The sequence below is a fragment of the Phalacrocorax aristotelis genome, chromosome 9 (assembly GCF_949628215.1).
Source record: "Phalacrocorax aristotelis chromosome 9, bGulAri2.1, whole genome shotgun sequence".
Lineage (NCBI taxonomy): Eukaryota > Metazoa > Chordata > Aves > Suliformes > Phalacrocoracidae > Phalacrocorax > Phalacrocorax aristotelis.
Window position 1 is genome coordinate 33,776,960 of NC_134284.1, and position 26,517 is coordinate 33,803,476.

The 26,517-nt window shown below is 41.1% G+C and overlaps 1 protein-coding gene across 2 annotated transcripts in view; it reads right to left on the minus strand.

Moving 5' to 3' along the window:
* Window positions 1-26,517, minus strand: part of PELI2 (pellino E3 ubiquitin protein ligase family member 2) — an 80,852-nt gene that overhangs the window by 53,824 nt on the left and 511 nt on the right. The window contains exon 2 of one of the 2 annotated variants that reach the window (XM_075104249.1): window positions 494-623. In XM_075104249.1, coding sequence (XP_074960350.1) covers window positions 494-623 — 130 coding nt within the window. Of the gene's footprint in view, window positions 1-483; window positions 624-26,517 lie in introns of those variants that run through there. The other variant, XM_075104250.1, reaches the window with a different exon arrangement.

Here is a 26,517-nt window from a genome sequence, read left to right on the forward strand (position 1 = left end):
CTCCTCTACTTACAGTAGACTAAGTGAAAACATACTATACCATTATTAGCAACAAAAATTAAAGCCCCAGAGGGATCACTACATTTTTTTAAATACCATATCAGTTATCTTCCTGAAGAGGAAAGAGACATACCAATCTCACAGTCCAGCAAGAACAAAATCAAAACACTTCTTGTATTTGCATCACATGACTGCTCTATGGCTCAGATGAAACTGTCAGCATTGACAAAGTCAGCTGTCTGAACAGGGGCAAAAAGGTCAGATTAAAATAGTCTTTAACCTCAGCATAAGATAAATAGGTAAATGGGTCAAAATTAAAGATATACACCCCATAAAGAAAATCCACTGCAGACTTTTCATTGGAACAAATATATCTGACCGTCACAGAATGAACTGGCAGCAAGGTAAGTCAGCAGTAATCAGCAGCTGTTCTCCACCCAGGGTCATAAAAAAAAAAACCACAACAACCAGGATTTGCCCCACTGCCACATACCTTCGATGCTTGGGGAGTAGAAATCACGTGAACAGTGCTGGGCTTAACTCCGTTTGCCTTAGGTCGCTTATAAAGGGCAAATCTGCTTTTCCTGCGTCCTCTGTCACCATTAGGGAGGGATCCATTATACCTAGAAATAAACAAAAAAAGTTTGGCATAAAAGACCACCAATTTGGAACACAAAAAAGGAGAGCAGCAGTTTGGTCACAGTACCTTGATGTCATCAAATGCATGGTCAAAAACAAAGAAAGTATCACAACCACAGTAAATTTTGTTTCCTGAATTATGAGCATTCAAACATTCCTTCCCTACCAATGGTTGAAATTTTATTCATCATTAATACGGTCATCAACTACAAATGAAATACTGAGTTGTTCAGCCACAGAAATACTTCTTCAGCTCTAGAAGTAAAGGAATTTGGGAGAACAAATCCTAAGTCTCCTCTGTAGTTTCAGCACATGGGGAATTTTTAAAATGTCTTTATCCTACCATCCCCTTCCCCGCAGCTCATGAGGGAAATGGAGACAAGAGGAAGAACAGGGCGATTTGGAAAAACAAAGTAATTTAGGGGCAAGTCAAACTAAGTGAAAGGGAATTTACTCTATTCACATAGGGTTTTTTAGTTGTTTTAGTCCTTTTCTTTTTAAAACTCTAATCCTAAAGGCTTCATCTATTATTAAGAAAAGAGGATGCAAGTGTTTTTAATTTATGCAAATGTATCTGAAGACTTGCTAATGACTTCCTTTATCAGGTGTAACATGGTAGCCTTCGACACTTCTTTCATCTGAGGACAGAGACCCAACAGATTAATTATTCAGAGAAGTCTTAAGCCTCAAGGGGACATAGCTCCTTCCCTGGGGAAGGAATCAACTGGAAATTTCTCTGCAATGCGTAAGCATTGAATTCACCACCACCCTAGCCTGAAGGTTTAGGACATAAAGATGCTTCTCATCCCAGCACTGTCACCTGTAACATTCTTGACAACTCTCAGCTGGTCTATGAAGATGTCTCAGGGCTTTACTGCATAGAAGCCTCTTACATTCCTGATCCTCAGAGATTTCAGACTTTTGCCTGAAGAACTACAGATGTTATTCCACTTACAAATCTCATTTGTCTTACTGGTGAGGTCTTTTCTATACTGATCACATATATCCCTCTCCTACAGTCTTTACGATTCAAAGCTAACATTGCAGTCAGGAAAAGAACCTGAAAAGGAGAAGAAAGAAGATTTAAAAGGTGACTAACTCCCTGCAATGCCTGTAGAGATACACTTAGAACTAGTTCAGATCTGTATCCACTGCATTATCTGCAGCTCAAAATCATTTGTCTGCAGCCCTGCAGAAGGCTAATAGTCACTCACTGTAAGAGCAGTCCTATGACAATCGCTGACAAGGAAAAGCAAGGCAGTAATCCAGGATCTTTTTTTATTTTCTTATCATTACGGCCTGTACATGTAACTAGTTTGTGTAACAAGCGAATGCACTTGAAGAGCCTTATATCCTTTTGCAAACAAGTGAGAAATGGGTAGTGGGTGAAAGCAAGCGGTCTCGTCGTTAGGGCTCTGGACCACTGCCCTGTGGAAGGCTTACCACTTTCTTCAGGCAAGGGTCACCTGGTAGCATGCAGGAGAATAGTTTAAAACTTCACATGCACACTAAATACCAGCGATCTGAACTGCAGGACTGCTGAATGTTTGCGAGCACAAACAAGAACAGATTTAAGACTGAAAAAAATCTCAGATTTAAGTACTTTAGAACACAAAACCAGACTTTTTAAAATATGCATTTAATATATGATGCTAGGGATGCATAATAAGTTAAGAGCTTTTCAGCTGGGCTACAGTTGAACTTGTTCTCTCACTCCCATTTTCATAGGGAAGACTACTGTATCTTTCTGGAATATTAAGAGAGAATCCCCAACACAGCAGAAACCCAACAGGAGTAAGTCACAATTCTTTCACGCCAGGCCTACTCGGATCTTGGAAACTTGTTATTAACCCTACACAAGAGAAGCAGCACTCAGTTAACGCAGCGGATCCTTGTCACAAGAGAACAATTCCTAGAAAGAGATATCAATGCAATCCACAGGCAACTTAAATACCAGCCCTTAGAACAGGAATGATTCTCCAGCTTGAATCTTCCTCAATACATACACATGCTTTCTTTCAAAGACATTGTACTACCATGAATATGCCAGCAAGTTTTAACTTGCCTGAAGACAACATTCTTTCTACAACTATTTATATCTGAAAACCTGACAAAGCAATAACTCCTTCAGAAATCATATAACTAGTATCACCACTAGCTTTATATTCTGAAAATATTTTTTTTAATTTGTGTAACTGTTAGGCAGTACCAAATTTGGGTAGTTCCACTGGAAGTTAGAATCAGGCTAGTGGGGTTATTTTGGTTTTTTTTTTTCCCCTCATGTTCACAAAACAGTTGTAACTGGGAAAGGCTACTTGATTCCATTTCAGGTCTCTGTGGGATTTAATTATCTTTAAAAAAAAAAAAAAGAGAGAGAGAGAAAGAAAGAAGCCACCCAATGTTAAAAAGCCTTTTGGAAACTTTAAATAGAAAGGAAAGAAAAGCAAAGTGAAAGTTTAATTCATTCATCCTCATTGGCATCAACAAGTTTTCATGAAGGTTTTCTTTGTACCAATTTCTAAATTTTGTTTGCACAGAAGGGCAGGATGAATTGAGTGGTAGTTTTACTATTTGTTATGCTTTTATTATAGACCTGCAAGTTTTATTTTGATCTGACACTGGTAAAAAGAGCTAGGACAATTACAAGGCATACATGTGTTTTACAGGAGGAAAAAAAAGAGCGTCAGAGAACTTGCCTCCTTCCTCTCCACAGCCGAACGCCTTCATATTTTTTTCCAGGCCAGGACACTCAACTTGTTCACCACATACCAGCCCTCCCCATGGCACCTGGGCCACACCTTTCCTTGCCACTACCTAATCAATCTGCAGACCAAATGAAGTGTCATTAATGCCATGGGATCTTGTCGGCTGCAACAGGACCCACCCCCACCCCCAGCATCTCTGTCGTGGTACGTGTGCAACTAAGACTGCTCTCAAGGCAGCGGGCCCATGTTCACTTCTTGGCAAGTCCCTGCCTTTCTAAACTAATCTGTCCCGCAGGACGCAGTGGGTTTCAGTATTCAGGAGGAGGAATACAGGCATGTCCACCCACACCTTGCGAGTCACATTTTCTAAGCACAGGCATATGGAGCTGTAGCAAGAGAAGCAGCCCTCTCGTATTCTTAATTTTTCTCAACTGTTCAACTGAGCAGTGCCTGGGTGAGCAACAACCAACTCCTCCTGGGCAGCAGCAGGATGGAACTGCAAAGAGCGAGAAGTGACATGGACTGAGGCCAAAAATTCCCCATCACTGAACACTGGGAGACTCCAAGCTTCCCCAGAGCCAATAGGAGCTTCATAAACAAAACAGAAGCTCCTTGTTGAATCCTCTCACAACCCCTCTCCACAAGCATCTGCCCATTTCCCTTCTCTCAGCACTCTTCCAACAGCTCCAGAAACCTGATGCAGCTTAGGGACCAGCACATTCACATGCTAACGTTTTGCTTTGCAGAATAGCCAGCACTACCAGAAGACGGCCTACAGCTGGAACTCCCTTCCACCAAAAAGCCTAGAACAAACATTGTTTCCAACTAATAAAACAAACTAGGGGGGGGGGGGGGGGGGGAAATCAAATTCCACAGAGACAGAACGATCATTTCTGAGACCATCCAGCTCACATACAGATCTACAGGGCACTTCTGAAGTTCTCCAGATGTACCAAAAACATCAGAACAACACACACTAAGATTTTTCCAAACTCTTAGTGACAGCGATACTGGGACGACCAGCATTATGAAACCTCATGGGATAATTATCTCTGTTGATAGCACTATTCCTTGCAAATAAGGGAGTGGTGCTGGCATAGGCTATGGGCACCATAATTATCAAAGCCAGTTTCCTACAGATTTACATCAAACAGTTGAGGACTTTGGTGTATAATGAACTGCAAGCTCTAATTAAGTTCTTCCCATGGTTGGGATATGTAATGAAAGCCTCTCCTCTGCGTGGATCCATGGTTGTCTGGAGAGCAAGACCACACACGCTCTCTCCCACAGTCCGAGCACTGTGGTAAGTTCCTATTTTCTACAAGTCTTGTAGAAACCTACCTGAGTACTTTGGAGATGATCAAGTTTTGAATCATTTGTGGGACGGCTTGTTACACAAGCTTTTTTTTTTTTCCCTTTTTTTTTTTTTTTCCAGGAATCAGGCTTAGCCAGTGGCAAAGACTAAACAAGATCTCTGTTATTTAGGACAAGAGTTCTAAGAAATCTTGACCTGCACCTCAAAGGGTTAGACTTCACCTCAGGGAAGTTATCCCCAAAATTAAGGGGAATATCTACCAGCTACCATACACAGAAGCTGCTGCAAGTAGCTGATTTTTTTTTTTTAAAAACAATACTGTGAAAATACAAACTACCATAAAACTTAAATACTTCTCCATACCTCCTAAAAGCCTACAAACTGAACAAGCCATAATTTTCACAGGTAGTATCTCCTTTCGACAAAAAGGAGTAATTTCACTTTGCTTTCCTCACCTACTGCTAGCAGTTCTATTGCCCACCTCGTCATTTTTAGATGCAAACCATCCCATTTCACAGACTTAGCTTGGAACAGATGACATGCTACAGTTCAGTTGTTACCATAGCTCTAATGGGTGACAAAGTACATCTTTGCTGCACTAAACAATAAAGCTGCAGAAGTATTAGCAACAGCTTTCACTGTGAAGTCAGACTTGAATGCATTTTTTCTTTTAAGTACATTCCAATTCCATGTTTGGTATCGTACAGTAGTATATACTCAGCACATATAAAAAATTCAGTTTGTGCTTACGCTGTATTTTTACCATCACTGAACTAGTGTGGGCCAAAACTGTTGCCAAAAGCAGCAGTCCCACCTTTCATTTGCTATTTTGTTCCTGCTACTTCGCTCCCTGGTTCACGCGAAGGGGAAACAAGACCAGCTCTATGCTTCAAATTTAGTTTTAAGCCACATCAATTCCTCACTCTCCAGTTCCCTGCAAAGCCACAGAAGCACTTACATCAGCAACCAGGGAAAAATGGCACAGAGAGCAGGAGAGATTCCTTTGGAAGTATTGCAAGTCTACAGTTATCATGATATCTACAACACTAGAAGTCTAAAGATGCATTATTCACCGTCACAATATCCAGCCCCAGAGCTTTTCATGACTGTATGCTGAAGTCCTGACTAACCGGAAAGGCCTCTTCCACCAAAGCATCCAACATTTACTCCCTTGAACACAGATTAAAAGGAAAAAAGCCACATGCTAGTTTAGATCAAAATGGAAACAGAGAGCTTCAACACATGCAACGTTGACAATAAAATACGTGAACTTGTGTCTCCTTTTATAGAATATCACTGCCAGTATTTCACACCCTTTACACTACCACCCCCTTGTATCATGCTGAACAATTCATTTTGTATCGAGGAGAACTGATGTACTGTTTCAGCAAAATAACTTGAGTGGTTTGGTATTTTCTTTCTTTTTTTTTTAAAGACAGTATTTATTCCAGATATGTTTTTCTGTCTCAGACCTTCATAAATCAAGCAGTTGCTGTCTGCCAATCGCCTGAGAATTTCAGTGAAATAGGAGAGCGGAGTTATTCTCCAACTTAATCTTATTGGGAAGTATTGCCAAATAGGAAAAGCAAAGTACTACTTGTGTACCAACAGGACAGGACTGGTTTATTTTCTCCTTTGAACTCTATTCTCTGGTACTGTGAATCAGTATTAAAGATATTAACTCAATATTAATGTAAGTCTAAGCTTGTCTCCAGCTGATTACTACATGCATCAATTTCTGTCTCAGAAGCAGCCTCCACCAGAGGTACTGTTAATCATCAGACTGTTCCTGTGGTGAAGTTTTGGCAGTGAACGCTTCTTGAACAGTGTAGTGCCTCACAGATGACTACAACATATTACAAAAACTTTTAACGTTGAGGTTTCTTGGTGGTTGGAGGAGGATACTGTTGTCATCATCATCACCCAGCACTCAGAAAACTCATTCTTCAGAGGTAGCTCAACACACCTAGGCTGATCACAAGGTTCCTTTCTGTCTTCCAAAGATGCACTTTCCCCACTGCATTGTATGTGCCTTTGGCAAAGTGTACAGTTGCTTCCTGATCACAGAATAACAGAACACAGAGCTAGGTGGAACTTCAAGGAGTCACCTAGTCCATCCCCAGCTCAAAGGCTTGATCCAGTCCATCCACAACATTTCCATTTCAGTTAGCCTGGGAAATCCAGGCCTCCCCACGTTGTTTCAACACCTTCAGATTTAAAACTCTCCCCATGCACACAGCAAGGGAGATTCAGGTCAAAGCAAGTCTCCTGCACTTCCTGCCAAATCCACCAAAGAACCTAAACAACCTGTTTCTATTTTCATTTTTGCAGCAGGCTCATGCACCAGAAGATTTGATTCCCATCCGATTTTTTTCTTTCTGAAATAAAACATTTTACAGCAGCAAACTAAACTACCCTGAGGTAGAGTTTTTGTTACTATAATAACTATAGCAGTGAGTAACTTGTGGGTAAGCAAAGGGTTTCCATCCTTCGAGTAGTGAGAGCCACTGATCCCAGACCTTTGTCTTACGCAACCTTGGAGGAAGCCCTGCATGAAAGCCACAGTCCCACCTCAAACTCTGCTGGGTAAGACACTTCTATAGGCATAAATGCTTCCTAATCACTACCAGCAGTACAGCTTAATAAAGCAGTCTTCCTGGAGAGCCAGAAAATCCAAACCAGCAAGTTCCAAAGTCCCAAATAATCTCATCTCTTTCCCCGACTAAGAACAATGTTTTTGCATCTGTGAACTTGATTATCCTTGAGAAACGTATGTTGGAGAAGTATGTTGAACATATGTTCAAAACTGAACATAACCAGGTTTTTTGGGGGCTTTTTGGGTTGATTTTTGTTTTGTTTTTAGTTTTTGAGACAAGTGTTCTTACAACTTGCATCTGTGAAGTCATTTTACTCTCATTAAACAGTTCAGGAAGTATTCCCCTCTCCAGTACTTTTGGAATACCCACTGGCATGGCGATCAGTCCTGTGCATTCACCACAAGCTGCCTCTTCCCCAGCACCAAATTTTAGCACTGCCTGCATAGTTTACTGCTACCTGTACAGGCCCAGAGCCTTCAAAGAGGTTGCAGTAGTTCAATGAAATGCAGCCTGACCTGACAACCCCCATAGTTATTAGGCAGATTTTTCAGAGAAGGCTGATTTGCATCACTGGCTAATGATTAGGATTTGGGTTGTTGTTGTTGTTTTTTTGGGTTTTTTTGGTGGGTTTTTTTGGGGCGGGGGGGGGGGAGTGGGGGGGGTGGGTTGGTTTTGGTTTGAGGGTGGGTTTTTTTGTTTTGTTTTGGTTTTTTTAGCTACCCTTCAAAAGTTGCTCTTAATTGCTCTTGCTACCATTAGGAACCTTGGGGTCAGCTTGACCAAAAGCTGTATACTATGTTTGTGGTGCTTTTATGTTCAAATACAGCCAGCCTCTTTGTGATCAGAATCAGAAGTGTGGATTAGCTGAACACATGGCTAGAAGTTTATGCGCACCACAAAAAAAAATAAAACAGTCTTTCAGAGGCACCTACAACAGATCAGATAAGCCACAACCAACTGCCCTCCTTCACAAGGTATACAAATTAAGTAGAATCTTATCTACTGAAAACACCACAAGAAATCACATGTGAAATAGCTGGGGTTCTCCAGGGTGACCTTATTTCCCCCATAGTGTGCGGGAACAAAACTGGTTGCTCTTCTCGTTCACCGGGAAAAAAGCCTTTTTCGGGCTGCTATGGCCTCTTCCCGTTTTCCTTCTCAACCCCACCACCACCACCCCCCCCCACCAAGTGATGAAAGGATCTGGTACACTAGAGTTCAGATTAATTCATAAGCTGCTTTTTGAACTGTTCCACTCCATACATTCCCTCCGCTGTCAGTAGGACTACCCCACTGCCGTAACAACCAGAACATAATAGTTTAAAAAAAAAAATCAAGTTTGTTTTAGGAAGAATATTTAATAGAAAATAAAGCTGACTAATCCTCATACGTGTTCACCTTACGTAATATAGGCAATTCAAAAAACTATACAGCTGATCTACAGTAACTTCATCCTATATAAGAAGTTAAAAGTTGCTGTTGACTTGCAAATACCAAACCAATTGTGTAAGAATTGTGCTTAATCAGATTTACATCCAGTTTCCTTCAAAAGTTCTGAACCATTCTGCTGTTTTGATACCACCACCACCACCACCACCAGTGGGGGTAGAAATTACAGAGCAAGAAAATATAGAAGCAAAGTAGCAAAAGTAACCAGTCTCCAGGAGTCGGGACTTTATTACTCTGCCTGTAACATACGATGACAGAGATCCAGTTATGAGCATAGTTTTGACACACGGGTAATTTGACACACTGGTATTTCTTCTGGGTGGGAGGAACTTACTACAGAAGATTCTTGTAACTCTCTTTGACCGTATTTTTCTTAGCAAGTGGTTTGTTACTCACCCCAGATAATTTTTCTGGAAAGTAATTTTTACTCCTGCTTTTGTGAAATCAAAGACAGCAGACCCTTGCCACCACTTTTACAAGGTGTTTCTGTAGACATTTCAGTTGGCATTGTAAGCTTAGTTTCACTAAGGAAATTCAGGATATTCAGCTGAATGTGTTAATGACAACGTGGAAGTAAATATTTCAAGAGGCAGTAATGGAGGATATTCACTGCACAGGCTTCTGCAAGGCAGCTACATCAGCAGCACAAGAGTTTGATTAAAAGCTAATACTCTAGAAGAGCTTAAAGGAGCATACTGATGCAGACTACTAGAGCATCAGGATAAGCTTCAATTAAAGCAGTTAAGTAATCTGACAGTTCCAAACAACTTAATAGATGAAAACCTATATAGGTAGCCCAGTTAAGCCCTACAGCCAGAGAAAGGAATGATTATAGCCTCACCTACAACACAGACTTCTTAGGAGTCATCCATAACCATGACACTAGTAAGGAAAAAGAGCAGCTGCCTTTAACAGGAAAAAAACCCACAAACACCCCACATTTAAGATACTATTATACCAATTCCAATATAAGTAATATGCCAAAAGAGCATTAGAATGCAAGGAGGGTTCCTTTTAGAAAGCAAAGGGTAAAGGAATCTGTTCTTTCACATAACGACTTCCTGAACAATCCTTATTTCCAACATTTTACTGCTCCCCCCAGGATTCATTTAACAAGGAGGCAATTTTATTCCGTGCTTTAAGCCCATCTCCAAAGCTGTCAAGTAAAACCATTCACCACTGCATAAAACCAACAATGCTAGTGCACACAAAATACAGGGTATAAAACTAATCAAGTTCATGTCAAAGCATGCTTTTTACTCTAGCTAAAAGAGCATAAGAGGTGGGCAAAGCACCATCTTTAGAGAATCATCTTTGCAACCCTAAGCCTCTCGTACTACAGAGGAAATGCTATTCATCTGAGAACTATCTATAATCTAGCCAAATGCCACTGAAATTGTTTGATACGGCATTTTGTTAAACTAAATACAGACAGATACGATAGAAAGCCAGATCTAGCTTTTACCGCATTCAAAAGCAAGTCAGATAAACACAAACACAAAATCTCTTTCAAAGGAAGTACTATGCACAGCTGGGTTTTGATGCAAAGAGAGAAAGAAGTGAAGGAGGACGACTGTTTATCCAACACACCAGAGCCTTAGGATCCACACACTTTTATTTGGAAACAACTTATACTCCTCTCCTAAATGCCAGATTTTTTAAAAAGGCTGAAAGTTTCAGAATTAGACTTCATAAAACACAAGGGGACAAGAGACCTCAAAATACACCTGCCCTGACACACCAAACACTCCCAACCCAGCTATTTGTGCTCCATACATGCTTGAAGGTACAAAAGCAAGCTGCTCAAACTCTAGCCTGAGGAATAAGCAGCAACAACACAGTGTTACATCTGAAACTTCACTACATTAAACGTTATGGAGAAACTACGTTTGATTCAAAGGCCCATTTGGGCCATCAAAAAACCACATGCACAATTCAGACAATTCATTTCCTAAGCTATCAAATGCTTTGCCTAGAACACTATCAAGGACTATTTGACAGCTCACATTGTCATGACAAAAAGTGGTAGCTGTCTTATAACTTCAGTTATCCTCCAAATACAAGCAGTTGTAATGCCATTTTTGTGATTCCACAGACAAGAAGTTCCAGGATATCTGTTACTTACAGCTGTTTCATACTCGAGGATGACAAGAATCTTCTCAGGTTCGTTCCAGTATCATTTAGCACAGAGAAAGAAAGAGAATTTGCACCCATTTTGTGGTTATAGGTGATCTCACAAGCAGTGTACCGAATAGAGAGTGAAGCGCTCAACTACTGATCCTGACCTGCAACATCTGTGTCAAATCCTATCAAGTTTAACATCCCTTTCAGTTTCCCAGAGAAAAGACAGCCTTACAAATGCACAGCTCCCTGGTCAATCTGCTTAACAGAATCCCAAACGTTTGCCTCGGAAACAGAAAATAAAGAGTCAGGTTTCCTTCTTTGTAGCACTTGCAAGCATTACTGCCTCTCTGAACACAGCAGCTTCCTTAATATCACTGGTGCTGTGCTATCATGGACTGCTACAGTGGCACGAACAGTCAAAGGCTAGATAATCTACCACACAGCCTGCTCCAAGCACATTTAGAGCAGGTAAGTAATGAGAAAAAACAAAGAGTTACCGTTCTGCCTCCTAGCACCCACCAACATCTAGTGGTTAAAAGTTTCCAGATGGAAGTTATTTTAGAAGGTTGCCGCACTAGCACCTACTTGGCCCAGATGTACCAACCTAGCTGAGAATCATTCTGTGGTTATGTTTAGCATGTAGTATTCAGTGTGACTCATTGTCAGAGGTTCCTGCTTTTAATTCTTATTCTCCAAGCAATATAAAAAAAGAATGGGCATTCTCTGAGGTAGACGTAGAAATAAAACCAGAGAGACATAAAGAAGGGACAGGGAAGGATGGAAGAACTGCACAGCACTAGAAGCCTGGAGAGCACCATGAAGCAATGCAGCATCACAACTAGAACAGCTAGCAAGGAAGCTAAACAGTACCTGTCCTTTGGTAACAAGTGTGTTATGTACCCTAAAAACCATACCGGATAAGTTATTCTTCATACCCAGTTTTAAAGAACTACCTGAAACCTACCAGATCAGCAGGCGTACCGTAAGTACACAGTGCAGCTGAAGCTGTGGGGTTTTTTTAGAAGTCTTAATAAACCAGAAATTAGGAGTGCAGCAATGCGGAGAACTAGACTTCAATGTATCTTCGTCAGACTTAAAACACCCTGACAACTTACTAATTCACAGCAACCTTGGGTGTTTGCTTTTATCATAATCTATAACAAAGTTAATCAGTCACCTCTAGCCAGGAAAAGATTTTGCAAGGCTGTGAAATGTTTACTGCTGACCAGCAAAACTAATTCTGATATATATCGCTTTATAACAGCAAAGGGTTTACACTTTCCTTAAAGAGGACTTCCCAAAATGTTACCTTAAATAAACACTGGACCTTTACACATCTAAGAACACCATCACAAATATTTAAGAATTGTGAGGTATCTGCATGCAATTATTGAGAATGAATCAAAGTCACAGAAATAATGTATTCTTGAAGTTTTTAATTTCTAGATGCTCAGAGATTCTCATCTCTAGAAAAATCTGACTTACACAGCTTCCTGCAGCAACTGCTTGAACAACAGATTTTGCACTTCTGTTTTCTTCAGACAGGGAGGTATGCCATTCTCCGTGATGCAGCAAGGCACATGTTTTATGCAAAGTAACTATGCAAGACTGTGTATATACAGATGCAACCATCGAAGCCCCAAAGCCACACTGAAGGCTCTGTAGAGGTCAAGTTTCTCCGAGCACCAAAATTTTCACTCACTAGTCTAGCCTGCCTACTTCTGGTTACATACTCTACAAGCCAAAGTTTCATAAAATTTGCATTTACACATTCCAACAGATATTAAGTAATGCGTACAAGTCGCACAATGGTTTGTAGTACAGAAAACAAGTTTAAAACCACATATAGTTCTCCCTCAAATTTTTTCCTTTGGAAATCCAGCTCTTTTTTCTTAGCCAAAACCCACAAAGACAGTCAGCATACTATAACTATTTTTGTTCACCAGCTTTCAAAAACAAGCGACCCCATATGCTTCTCTTTATTTATCTTGATTTCTTTGATTTTAAAGGCAAGGAAGCTCCATGGGGCAAACCAGACCAAGAAAAGAGAGATCTGTTTAAAGCAATGTTTCCCAAAGTTCAGGCTATAATTCCAAACGGTATTACAGGACATCGAAGTAGCATTTGCAAGTCAAATAGAAATTCAGCTGTAGAAATAAAGCTCATGAGCCCAAGACTGAAATTGGAAGTGGATTCGCCAGCAAAGCATGTCTGCAAAAACCTATTTCAGAGACACAGAAATCAAATAACCCATTACAGCGGGCTGGCTCAAGAGATTCCCTTTTGCCCTCAAGTTCTTACACCTGACACCACTCTCCATAAGGCCACCTTGGCCACAATACACTGTTTTCAATTGAACAGGGGAGTAGTATGACACAAAGAAATTTACATCCCCCTCCCCTGCCAGTGGATGAGGATGCACAAGTACGAACAATCTACTGTTTATGTGGGTTTTGCAGATATGCAAATTCTTACCTCTTCTCCCTCGCCCAGCTAAAGATACTGCATAAGCATTTTAGGAAGTAAGTAGCATACTCCCTTGCTACTCTGGTAATACTTTGGCTTTATACCCATAAGAGTATCTGTAAAGGTCTCCCACAACTGTCTAACTTTCCTCCTACAGCTCTATTAAACAGAGGAAAGAGCTATAGCATTTGCTTCTATTATGTAGAAATCTCTCAGGCAAGAGATGCCATCACTGTACCACCATGGAGGGTAGCAGAAGATAAGAATGATGTACACAAACACTCATACCCCCTCGGTCTGTTTCAATATCTTTGTAAAACTCAGAAGTAAGTCTTCTGGAAGTGCCCATTATAACAGAACAAGCCTGAAGTCCACTAGAAAGGCATTCGTTTCTGGACAAATCCCAAGGAAACTTCTTCTTTCAGAGTTTTAGCCAAGGACAAAAATCCTCAACTAGGCTATTTTGCAACCACCCAGAAAGGGGGACTTCTCACATCCAGAAAATTTAACATTTCAGCTGAGTAACAGAATACTAGTCTAAGTTCTGAACTGAGCTCATACATGAGTGGCAAAAGTATGAGACTGCTAAACTACATGGGACACAATTTGCTATTCCCCCCAAAAAAATTCAGGTTGCATTCAAAATGCCTTCAAAAAGCTGTTTTTCCAAGAAAACCGGACATCAGAGTTATTCTGCAGGGACCTTTTTTTGCACTGAAAAAGCAGAGATTAACTAGTCCAAACCAAAAGTACATACCACCACAAGAGCAAGTGCCTCACAAAGCATGCTCACTTAAGGCTTTTCTAATACCCCAAAAACAACCAGGAAATTCTTCATCCCAAGGCACTGTCCTGACTTGTACATACAACACATCAGACATTTACTATAGCAAAGTCTTCTTCACAAACACCTGTGACAGACCTTATGGTGTGGCTCAGGCTGCCACTAGGAGCATACACCACTCCTACATCCAAATCCCTTCCCCACAGTTAGCTGCAGTTCCAGAATGTTCGCGTCCATTCCCATTCACTCAAAGCTGACATCCCACCATCCCTGCAGGCAGCAGAGGTGAAGCAATCCTAGTGACAAAGAGAACAATCAAAAAAAAAGGAGTTTCATAAGCCAGAGAACCCACAAAGCATGATTTCCTCTGGGTACATGTCTTGCAGTTGGATTACTTCGTTGTCTACTAAGATGACAAGCTCCAATTGAAGTTTTTTCCTCAAAGGTGAGAAGCACAGTCACATGGATTCCCCAATGTCTAACGAGGTGGGGGGGGGCAGGCGCAGCTCATTCATCTCACAGACTCTCCTCAAACAGCATTGGGAGGCTTTGCAACTAAATCAGTTCAATGACATACTTCATTTCCAGTTACAGACTACAGCCTCACCTGTCACTACATCCTTCTGTAAACCATGGAGTATTCATCTGAGGCAGATGGAAAATGACTGGAATAGGGAGCTGATAGTGCCAGCAGAGCTGAGGATGTGGTGTCCTCCCACAAGACGACTGCCTAGACAGCCAGCAGCAGTAACTACCTCAGATATCTGACTTCACTCCAGCTGTTTGGATCATCACCCCAAAACCGGCAACCTTGTTCTGCCCCTACCCAACATCTGCCCTTTACAGTCTCAAAGAGGCACCAGATCCTTAAACAGTTTATCTCACACCACTTAAATACAAGCAGTTCTAGAGGCTACGAGCAGCTACCATGATCAGTTTGAAGCAGGGACCTGTTCAGAACTTCTCTAGATTTATACTGGGCTTAATTTATGCCAAGACAAAATGTACATCTGAACAGTCATTATCTGGATTTTTCTTCTAAAGTAAAGAGATTAACCACACAACAGACGATAGAGAGCTAAAAGATCCTATCAAATACTGCATGCTACACCACTTTTTTTTTTAATTTTGACAACAGCTGCCACACTCTGCATAGGTGTGTACATCAAATAAAACACTTCTTTCTTCAAAAAAATGGGTAACAGCATATGTAAAACCTAGAAGTAGAAGAAGGAAGAAAATGAAAAATTTAAATTATCCCTAACCAGACCACTCCTGAGACTTCATCACGAGTATCGGTGGGAAGTTAACTTCATTTAATTAAACAAAAAATTGCTTACAATTGCTCACATAGGCTTCATTTAGTTCAGGCCCAAGTAAGAACGGTTGTGGGGTGGGGGGCAGGTCACTTTGCATAGCTGGTTTTAGTGAACGAGTTGGGTTTTTTACACACACACACACACACTCTCATTTTCTGGATATTAAAAGAGTATCATACATGCTTATCTACCAATACTTCTTTTAGTTCAATTCAACCAAGTGTTTTGCTCCCTTGACCTAGGCATGACAAACTGATCTTTAATGCATTTCTCCAACTCCACATAGCACAAGGCATCACACTTTTACCATCTGACACATTCATAACAAATTTCATCAGTTCATAAAACTGAGACAGCTGGTTTTTCTCAGCTGCCATCTCTGGCCAAAACTTACAAATCAGCCCCATACTCTTTGTGGCTTGGGTCTGAATAGAGTCTGCAACTGGAATCTGTCCAACTCCAAATCCAGTTCCTTCCTGCCTGCCTGCACTGGCTACAAAATGCCCGGAGGAAAGAGTGCGAATCATTTTTGCCACAGTAAGATCTGCTTACCCTTTAAAAAAAGTACTATTTTACAACTGTTCTCTCTATGCTGAGAGATTTCCACTAGGTAAAGCTTTAACATAAACCAGACTCCTCCAAGGAGTTTAAGGTGCAAACTAGAAATATATGATTAGAGGCCAATTCCTGAATTGAATTTAAAGTTACATTGCACATAATAAACTAGGAGGATATGCTGAGCTTGACTTAGACCCAGCTAATAACTTAAACCCCAGCTTTGCTTACAGAGGTAACTGTACTTTATATTTGGTAGTCTTCCTGCATCCTTACATGGAAAGGTATTCGCTATATTATACCAGCCTCTGCATGCTGCAAACTCAAAACTTGCAATAACACTAGATATATGTCATTCAAGTTTTGCAGCTGGAAGCGTGATTGTGCAACCAGAGAGATAAGGCAGGGCTGAGCCAGCAATGTAACAGCAGTATTTTGTGCTCAAACACTGAAAGTAAGGCACAAAACGAAAAGTCAAAAGTTAAGGCTCTTTTGCTCTGACAGCAAGCAGACTGTAAAAATATTGCAAAAAAATGGCTTATTTATCTCTTGAAGGCAAAAGGATTTAGAGCTTTCCCCCAAAGCTCTGTCAAAGTTTTTAAATGGGTACAGAGGCTCACTACCAAAAAAGGGTTATTTAAGAAATGCTTCTGGAATTGTGGAAAAAAAATACCAGTGCACATCCCTAAAAACAAGAGAGTAGTTTGCAATCTCTACCCTGGCAGCTTTAGCAAGGCATCTTACCTAAGGTAAGAAAAATATTTAAAAATCTCACTGCAGCCAGTAAGACTAAGGCATTGCAGCTTCCACAGACTCTGCCCATAGAGGCACCTTCCTGTAACCTCGAGGAACACCAGTACTGCCCCGAGCGCAGCTGGCTTGCCAGAAGTGTTTAAAGGCGTCTCATGTTTTAGGCTTTTCATTAGCCCAGTGAAGACCAGCTAAAGCCAAGAGAGGCGTAAGAAACCACGCAAGACTCATTCGTTTGGCTATTGCCAAACTTTCTTCTTCAGATTTAGCTCTGGCGGAAGTTACTCAGCTGCTCATGTCAAGCATGTCCTCACAGATCTGCCCTAAGACCAATTTGTTCTATTTGCCTAATTTGCTGGTAGTTTTTTGGCAAAAATCACTGAGGTACTCACAGCTTGTTTAATGAAACCTTGTGGCAGAATCAGATTAGGGAACATTCTTATAAAGAAACCCTCTCTCTCCACAGCTGTTCTACCAACCAGAGAGGGTACAGACCTGCAGCAAGGCCTTGTAACCTCTCCCATCACACACATGGTTCTGGAGTAGGACCTATGCCCACAGCCTATGGCAAAAGGCCACATGGTAAACTCACGAATTCAAACCTCACTCCCTGATGCACCAGGAAACTATTCCAGGAAATCTTAAGATCTAGAAAATTATTCAAAGTAGGTTTTACGCATCTGCTAGCAGAAAGGTTAGGACAACTACAAGATAATGAATCCTACCTAGTCTGAAAGATTCCTCTCTAATGTCAAAATGATTTCTGAACTGAAGTATTGAGTTTCACAGCTGCCTGCTCTCAAAGGTCATGCGTGGACAGGAGGAAAGCAAGTTGGAAGTACAGCAACATTTTGGTTTATTAGTCTACGTTCCATAAAAAACACGGTCATCTGTGAGACACAGAACCCTGTCACAGGATGTGCAGGGAAGCAGGAACCGTACAGCTCTCAGTATCTTTCACCAGCGCTGCCTTTCCTATGAAAGAAGGACATAGACACACTACTCCTGTTTCAAAGGCTACAACTCCACCGTTACTAAATCAGACATCAACTATCAAAATAAAGTCATGCTGTTGCACATGAAGAAATGCATCTGTGATTATATCAAAGTTTCAGCCCATTAACTTCTGTGTCTAGACTAAACAGTTCTTTCACTCTTCCTAAAGGCACGTGCTAGAGAGTTTGCACATTTGGTCTCCAGTTTATTTGTAATGTGCAAGAGGAGATTTAAGCTTTTATATGCTTCAATTTGTTTAGTTTACTTTCATACAGAGACTGATTGTCTTCACAGTCAGTACCACTTTGTCTTCATCCATGACATTCACATGCATTAAGAGGATACACCTCATAAGTTTGAAGCTTACCTGTTGGTTTAGGCATTACTAAAGCTCTCCAGTTTGAAGAATAAAATTGTTTCATGGCAGTTTGTGAAACTACTGGATTCTAAAATAAAGATAGCATACATATTGAGGGTGAAGAGTAATTTGAAAGCCTACTAAACGCATCACTACAGTTTAAGATGAAAATTGGCTTCCAAAAGTGCTTATCAGTTAGAGAGAAAGACTATGCCAGCACTTCTCTTTTGTCCTCATACCCCTGAATGTAAAGGGGAAGGAGGAGAATTTTGCAACAAGGGGGATCAGTTAACAATACAATACTCAAGGAGAAGACCATAACGCTTCTTGGCCTTCTCCTTTTTAACTACGTGCCAGCCATCTGTAACTTTTCTTGCCCATCCCCGTTCCTTTGGGGTGACAGTGCAGTGAACTGACATTTTAAGTTAGTCTATGTCTCACTGTGCAACTGGCCGTTTTTGACTCTGTTTAATACAATTAGTTGCTACACAGTAATGTAGCTATATCATAGTTAATATAAGCAATAAATATGACAGATGAACCTTTGGTCTTTATTGCCAAACACTTCATAGGGGAATGCGTGGCCTTTGTACTATTCCCTAGCTTAGGAAGCCTTCTGCTACATTAGATTAGGAACAGCCTAGTTCATCCTCCTTGAAGCATGCTAGTTTTATCTACAGTCAGGTCAGGATATGTAGTGTGCCTAAGCCCAATATTAAAGATTATATTGTTAAATGGGGAAAAAACCCACCTAAAGAAAATCACTTGCAGAAGCACAGAACAGGTCTTGCTTATTTTCCTTTCCTACAGGAGAAACAAATTGCTGTTGATAGAAGCACCCCTAATAGGTTCTTCAGCAATCGGCACCTTCATATCATGCCTAATCAAATCAAGCTCATCTCAAAACCACTTTGCTTTTAATACAACAAACTCTTGAGCATTGTAGATGTTGTCTGTATCCATTTTCATAACTGCTGTTTATAATATCTTTCATCTATATGACATTTCTGTTGTGAAACAGCGGAAAGCTTTTAGCTGAATTATTCTCTCTTCACCATGAGCTAATAGCCACCGCCACTATGAAGCTCCATGCATGCTTCTGGCTGAACTCACAGGACTTCGTATTCCAGCCTTGGAGGAACTGAACAAAACTTCAGTGCAAAAGAGCTGATAGTCACTATTTTTAGGAACAGATGTTAAACTCATCAGAACAAGTAAAAGCTACATCTAGACAATGCAAGTCCAGTGTCACCTTGTTCACTTCTCATTCATAACCAATCATGTTAAAACACCATGCCTTCCTGGCACACAGCCCCTCAGTAACAAGTTTTCAGAGACTGAATGTTTAATTACCACTGTCGAAGCTTTGCTGTGCAAAGATTTCCTGCAAGGACTGTCTTCTCGTATCTTAAGCTCTGTTAACTCTAGCCAACAATGGCTATTTGTGGGAAGGGCAGTAGAAAGATGTCTATTTTGTAGTCAGTCAAACCCAAAGACAGGTTACTCTTGCTGCTGAACTCCCAGCACCACAATGCCTACTCGGACACTAGGAAAACCCCACAAAGAGGTTACTGCCTGCCGCCCTTCCCCTCCCCCCATCTCTGTTTGGTTTTAAAATCACACAACCAGAAGTGCACCCGCTACACAGTCATCAACAGTACACAGAGTCCCAGCCAGCAATACTTGCACAGGCAGGAGGTCACATTACAAGGTTAAATGTGTGAGTCCTCGCAGACGGGGCACATCCAGTCATCCAGAGAGGATGCACAACGGTGTACCACAGCTGAAAAGCTGGGACAGCGTCGCTCCAGCTATTCCCCTGCCCTCAAAGCACAGTGATCTGCTGCTTTGGAAGCCCCTACTGTTCTCAACTGTACTATTTGCTCAGTATGATGACCAAGACCTATTCTAGGCCACCAAGTAATAGGATTAAAACAGTCTAATCCCAGAGGTTACTTACAGTTTGCTATAGAAGTTACAAATTGGTCCCCCAAAGTAAGTGAATGACACTGTGATCTCAAGCCCAGTACTAGCCCGCATAAAGCTACACCAGTAGACATCTAAAAAAAAAAAAATCAGGCAAATATGAGAGGCATAAAATTCTGAACTGCATCTTGCCAAGAAGGAAACAATCTAAAAGAAAAGCAGAACCCCTTCAACACAGTATTAGCATACGCAGGTGATAAAAGTGAAAAATGTGAGGACAGCATTTAGTGATATGTTTATAAAACAAACAAAATGAGAAGCTTTGCCTTACAAGCCTTTCTGGAAGCAGGCATGCTCTCCATGCCAGCATCCCTATTCCTGCCCCTCAAGGTTTAAGCTTGTGACAAGTCACATGGGAGCTTTTCAGTGGTGACCTTGGGCCAGAATGAGAATAAACATAGGATATTTGTTGATAAAAGGAAAAGCATCCTCAAAACAAATGAGATTTGGGCTATCAAACAGTACACGCAGAACAGGATCTGACAGCACAAAGTACACCTAGAAACCAGCTACAGTTTCTGCTTCAAGCTGGGGGCTCAGACTGAATCCTCCTCTACTTCACTCCCCTTGCTGAGCACAGGACAAGTAAGCCACGAGCATGATAGCATGGAAGAACCAAACACAACCCTAGATGACATCATGAAAAGCTCTTCTACTGACCGTGAGGTAAGACTGCAACTGTACAACATGCTAGAGGAGCCTCCTTTGGAAAGTTTCATACCCATACTCATCACAGATACTCAAGACAAATTCAGAACCAAACCATGTGCCAATAATACCAACCGGAAAAATAGCACAAGACAACAACTGGTTCAGCCTACCTAAACAGCTGTTGCCTACGGGCATGCCTGTAATATTTTGCAAACAGTTGTAAAACTTCTCTGCTGGCACTCTGAGCTAATAAACCCTATCTTCAGCAAGGCATGCCGGCTCAGGCTCAGTGCCATGTTGCGCTCACCTAGTTCCTCATTAGCTTAGAGTACAGGAAAAGAAGGTTCCATCTTCCTGAAGTATCAAGTTGATACGTGCCACCACTACTGAGGAATAAGGACCAAGCAAGTTAAGAGAGCAGCACTAACTCCATAATAAATGGGTATAAACCAGCCATAATTTAGTTTAAACTGGGTAATAAGAAGTTCCTGACGACTTAGGAAGAATCTGTTCTCAAGCAACCTTGTAATCATAGGTGAAAAACAGCCTGCTGTTAAGATGGAGCATGAAATAGCTTAAGCTTTCAACAAAAAAACCCAAGTCTTAATAGCCTAGAAAGCAATTTCTAGTTTTATATGCATATTTTTAAGTAGAGTCAAGTGGACTTTCACAGTATCTACTCATGTATAAATTTCAACTGGAAATAGAAAACTATGCATCCCTGATTCTGCCAGGATAGGAAAGGAGCAGCTATTTGGTTCTACGAGGGGAGTGCATCGGTCAAAGGCAACAAAGTCTTATATTCTCAGACTTGTTTACTCAGTAAACAGTTTGTTTCCCATATTTTAAGAAAAAAAATTAAGTCTTCCACTTCTACATGTGTGACCTACTGCCTGTACATGCACTCAGTTTCCTTTTTATAACAAGCATTAAATACGCTGATGTTTGCTTCAACAAACAGATTTTTAACTTCTGGAGTTTGAAGCTTCTGTTCTCTGATTTTACATCGGTATCAAGATGCCGTGAATAAAGCCTAGAGCTGGCTACAAATCTGCACTCTGAGAAAGTCAAAAGTACTCCAAGGAATAGGACAGTCGCTGAGAACCAACTTGGGCATGTTTTCTTTCTTAGCCTAAATGAAGCAAAACCTTTGCTCTATCCAGCCATAGACAAGCTCTCACTGAAAAATCCACAAATCTTTCCTCAAATATAACCCTTTCTACTATTTTTTCTACACTGCAGTTCATGTTCTATTCAGACACAATACTTGTGGTGTTTGATTAATCTACTTGCAAGCTCTGAACTGGCACCGATCACATATTCTCAATATGCAGCATATAAGATCCATCATAAACTAAGCACAAGACATAAAGGTCTCCAAGAAGCCACTGTCAATATCAAATAAAAGAATAAATCAGTTTTTCCAGAACAGCAGCCTCCCAGCTATGACTGTTGAAGCAAATGATTCTCAGAGAGAATCATGACCTTGAACGTATTTAACGGGTGACTACCATTATTTGCTATAGACACTCCTTTAAATGAAGCCTAAAGTACATTTTTAAATAAAGCTCAACAGCAGAACCGGAGTTATCTCGGGCAGTTTCACCAATATGTCTACACCATATAGTGCAGGAAATTACAGAATCATTAAACAAAGCTTCATCTTGTTATCAAACAGCAAATCCACGTGAGTGCAACACAAGTCCCCAGTTTAATGTCATAACCAGGATGACCCTCCCTCTGCCTTCGGCCCATAAACAGAAGCAAACGCTACCAAGAACAAGCAGAGATAACAGACCGCATCTGCATTTGCCAACATTACCAGGAAACGGCATTAGCTTCTTCCTGAACTGCACAGCAAGAGACTAACAAAAGGGTTCCATGAAAAGCCAAACAGGTAAGTTGAAAACTGGAAAAGTAGGAAACACTTCAGAAACTTTATTCAGCTGATCAAGGAGGTAGTGGTTGAGGAGCAACTCTGATCTATTTGAGAAGACCTGCATGAGAGTCTAAAAATGGAGGACCCTTCAGATTAACACAAAAAGACAGGTTTCAAATCTAAATTTGCTCCAATTATAAAGTGGTCCATCAACCAGAACAACTTCCCAAAAGTTACTGTAGAATTTATCACTCTAAACATAGATGAGAATTTTACTCTATTTTTTCAAAAGGTTATGTCTAAGCAGAACTACAGCCTGTTTATTCGAGGACGTCCAACGGTCCACATTAAACAAAGCTCACATAACAATTCACAGTGCCTCCTTAACAGATTCATTTATTTTAATGGTTGACTCTGGAAAATTTACACATCAAATGCTGACCCGATTTCAAAGTGACCACTGTAACAACACTGAGCAACAGTTTTGTCTAGTTAGATAAAACAATTTATTAGATTTGCAAAATCCATTAAGTCTATAAGACAAAGTCTTCCTCAGCTGAGGATGCACCAGGCTGCACCTCCTTACTAATCTGAAGCAGCTAAGGGAAGTCTTTGGTTAATAAGGAATATTATACTTACATGCACATACTTACTAGAAAGCCCATCCAAAACTCTTTAGAATTGGTTGCAATACACAACATTGAAAGTATCGCATGTCAGGGACAAAACCCCTTCATTGCTAGAGAACTTGGCCATTGACTAGAAATTACACTTCTTTGGCATTCCTCCTTCAATTTATATCATTTTAATCAGTGACTTTTCTGAGAAGGCACCCATCGACAACATGCCATCCCAAAGGACACAAGATTTAATGGCACCAGGCCATCGACACCTGCCTGCAGTGAAAGCTACCCCATGCAGCCAGGGGCCAGAGCACAAAACAAAGCCACGCCAGCCTGAATGCCATTATGCCAGAATAAACTCTTCAGAGAACAATTCAAAGCTGGGGGAAAGAAGGGGTACTGGGAGGAACGGGACAGGACATACACCTCAAGACACTAACCAGGTACCAGACAAGTCAGATGAAGGTTACTGACAAACCGCACACCAATACTGTGACACTCTCCTCAGGTCCTTGTTACTGTATTCAGCATCTCCCTCAAAACTCCCTCCAGCCCCATGTTCCAATAAATATATAACAGACCATTACTTTGATGGGACTTCAAATAAAGTTCCCCTGCCAAAAAAAATTAGAATATGAATATTTCTGCTTCACCAAGAAAACCATCACCTTCTGTGAACAGATGATGCTACGAGCAGATGCACCCAAGCAAATTCCACAAGCAGATTCACAATCAAGCAGATGATCTCTTCTCTACCAGCCATCTTGACCTGTCTGGCTTGATTTACATAAACTGGTTTTATTCATTACAACACTGATTACGTAGACCTCTACAAAAATCTTAACCAAATATGCACTGCCACATCACTGACAGAAAATATGTAAGGGGCTGCCAGGAGAAGGTTATTAGCAATGTATTTGTTGCAATGACTGACTTTGAATGTCTCAGGCTTTACCCTCTCATCACATTAATGCGCAGACAAGCAATCACAACTATTCCGAGACAATACAGGAATATGTTCTGGTGGGAGAACTACCTCCTGCCAAAAGAACGCCTTCCTCTCGATTTAAAGGTCAGATATAAAAAAAACCCTTACTTTAATGCTGCTAAGACCGAGGAAGAGCAAGAGATAAAGGGAAAGTTTTGTCATCTTAAAAACAGGACTCTCAGCAGTTTGCCAGGTATGCCAACACCTTCGTTCATCATCCTTTTCACCATCTAATGTAAAAGTCTCACAGCTACAGACAGAAGTTATCCATCAACATCACAATCAATGCTTTTTTTAAAAAAACAAACAAACACAGGGTGTCTCAAAAGAACTTTTTTTTTTTTAAATCCAGCTGTGAGGTCACTCTATCAATTTTAATCAAGTGGTTGTAACAAGAGCTGCGATGCTGTGCTTCTGCCCGTCCACAGGTCTTTGTTTCACTATGGGGAAAAGAGCAGATTTACACTGTTTTATTTTAAATGAAACTTCAGATTACAAGATTTTAATACAAAATAGGTATTAAGAATAATTTTTTTAGAATTCTGAACAGATGCTTAAGCTGTTCCAAGAGTTCCTAGTCACAAATGTTGAGTCACCAGAGAGAGAGATATGTTAGTATTATTTATGGCACTACATGCAACATTTACAACATCTCTGATAGGAAACACAGTAATGAACTCCTAAAGCGTCAAATGGATCCTAAAACCCCAACCTTCAGTCCAAACAATGGAAAATGTAGTTACTGAAGTTGCTTCCTGCATCACATCCACCACGCGGTGACAGCCAAAGCCCTATCGTTTCCGCGTAGCCTACAGACATATACTGACCAGAGATTCAGCCGCCCGTTTGCAGACTTCTTGTTCACAACTGTACTGCAAGGACAAGAGGGTTTGTTTGCTTTCTTGGTACACGTAACACCCAGAAGATATAACATCAGTAGCTTCAGAGAACAGCTGACACTCAAATACAAACTAAACTCAGTCATATAAAGTTTATTTAAATTTTATTGGCATGTTGCAACACACAACAGTGAAGATCAAGACCTCTGGCAGAACGGATAAGCTGAGATCAATGCGTTTCCATATTAAAGGAAAAGCACACCAGACTTTGCTAGGTTAAGATCAGAGCCAAAACATTTCATACTTCTGTACTTTCAACTGCTGCTAAAAATAGTAAAGCAACAGAAAGGAAAATGCTTCCAGCTGTGCACAAAAAGCCTCTGCAGCACAACATCAATTTATGCACTCTAATTTAATTAAAGATTCAACATTATACTATGACTTTATTGTCAGAGACAGTGTTGCACAGCTGAGGTTACCCTCCATTTCCACAACCAAAACAGTAAGAAAGGTTTCTTTATTAAATTTCGTTTGATATGGATACTTCTCCCAAAATCAAGTTACCCGACTTTAATTCAAGTCTTTCAAGTGCCAAGCTATGCCACATTCACGGTAATAGCTGTATTTTATTCCACAGTATCTTGACCTCATCTCGTGATAAGAAATATTTAGCATCCCTTACGGAAAAAAGGAACGCCATTGGACACACGAGTACCCAGTCTCAGCTGCTCTTTTTACCCAGAAATTCAAACAGTTATTCTGCAGAGGTGAACACAGTTCTTTAGGAAATGCCTTGACCAAAACAAAACAAGAATGTCCCTAACCAACCAGAATAAGGTTTTCTACGACCTTGCAGCATATATGTAACAGATTCCAGGGGAGGCTGAATAACGCAGCAAGGCCGTAACTGTTCTACTTCACTGCTGGCTTGAAACCTTTCCATTGTATTTATTACTAAAAATTATTCCATTAACCATATGTTTCTGCATATTAAGCTATCAAAATTAAGCATCTTTTATAAGGTTCACAAGGGCTCTCAGCAAGCATGGCTTAGATGCTTCTCCCTCATCTGCTTCTACGGCGTTCAGCAGAAAGGCTTCCAGCTTTAACAGCAGGGCAAGAACATAATACCAAGCGGATTACTTCAAGATCCGTATCAAGCTGAGAAAATAAACATTCCCACTACGAATCTGAATCTAAGTGCTTCATCCCCCTCCCCTCCCCTCCGCCTCCCCTCCTAATTCCAAAGTCATCTCCCCTGCAATCTGCACGGAGGACGCCGTCTCTCGGGGCGAGGGGAGAAACCGCCGGGGAGAACTCAGCGAGCGCGGAAGGTGCGCGTCTCCTCCTCAGCACCTGCCGGCGGCACCGGCGGCACGACGGGGCCGGGGGGGGGCCTCCCCCGACAGCCCCGCGCCCCCCACACACCCCCACACGCAAAGTTTGTCTCCATCCCGCCGCGCTGTCCCCGCGGTGGCGGTGCCCGGCAGCCCG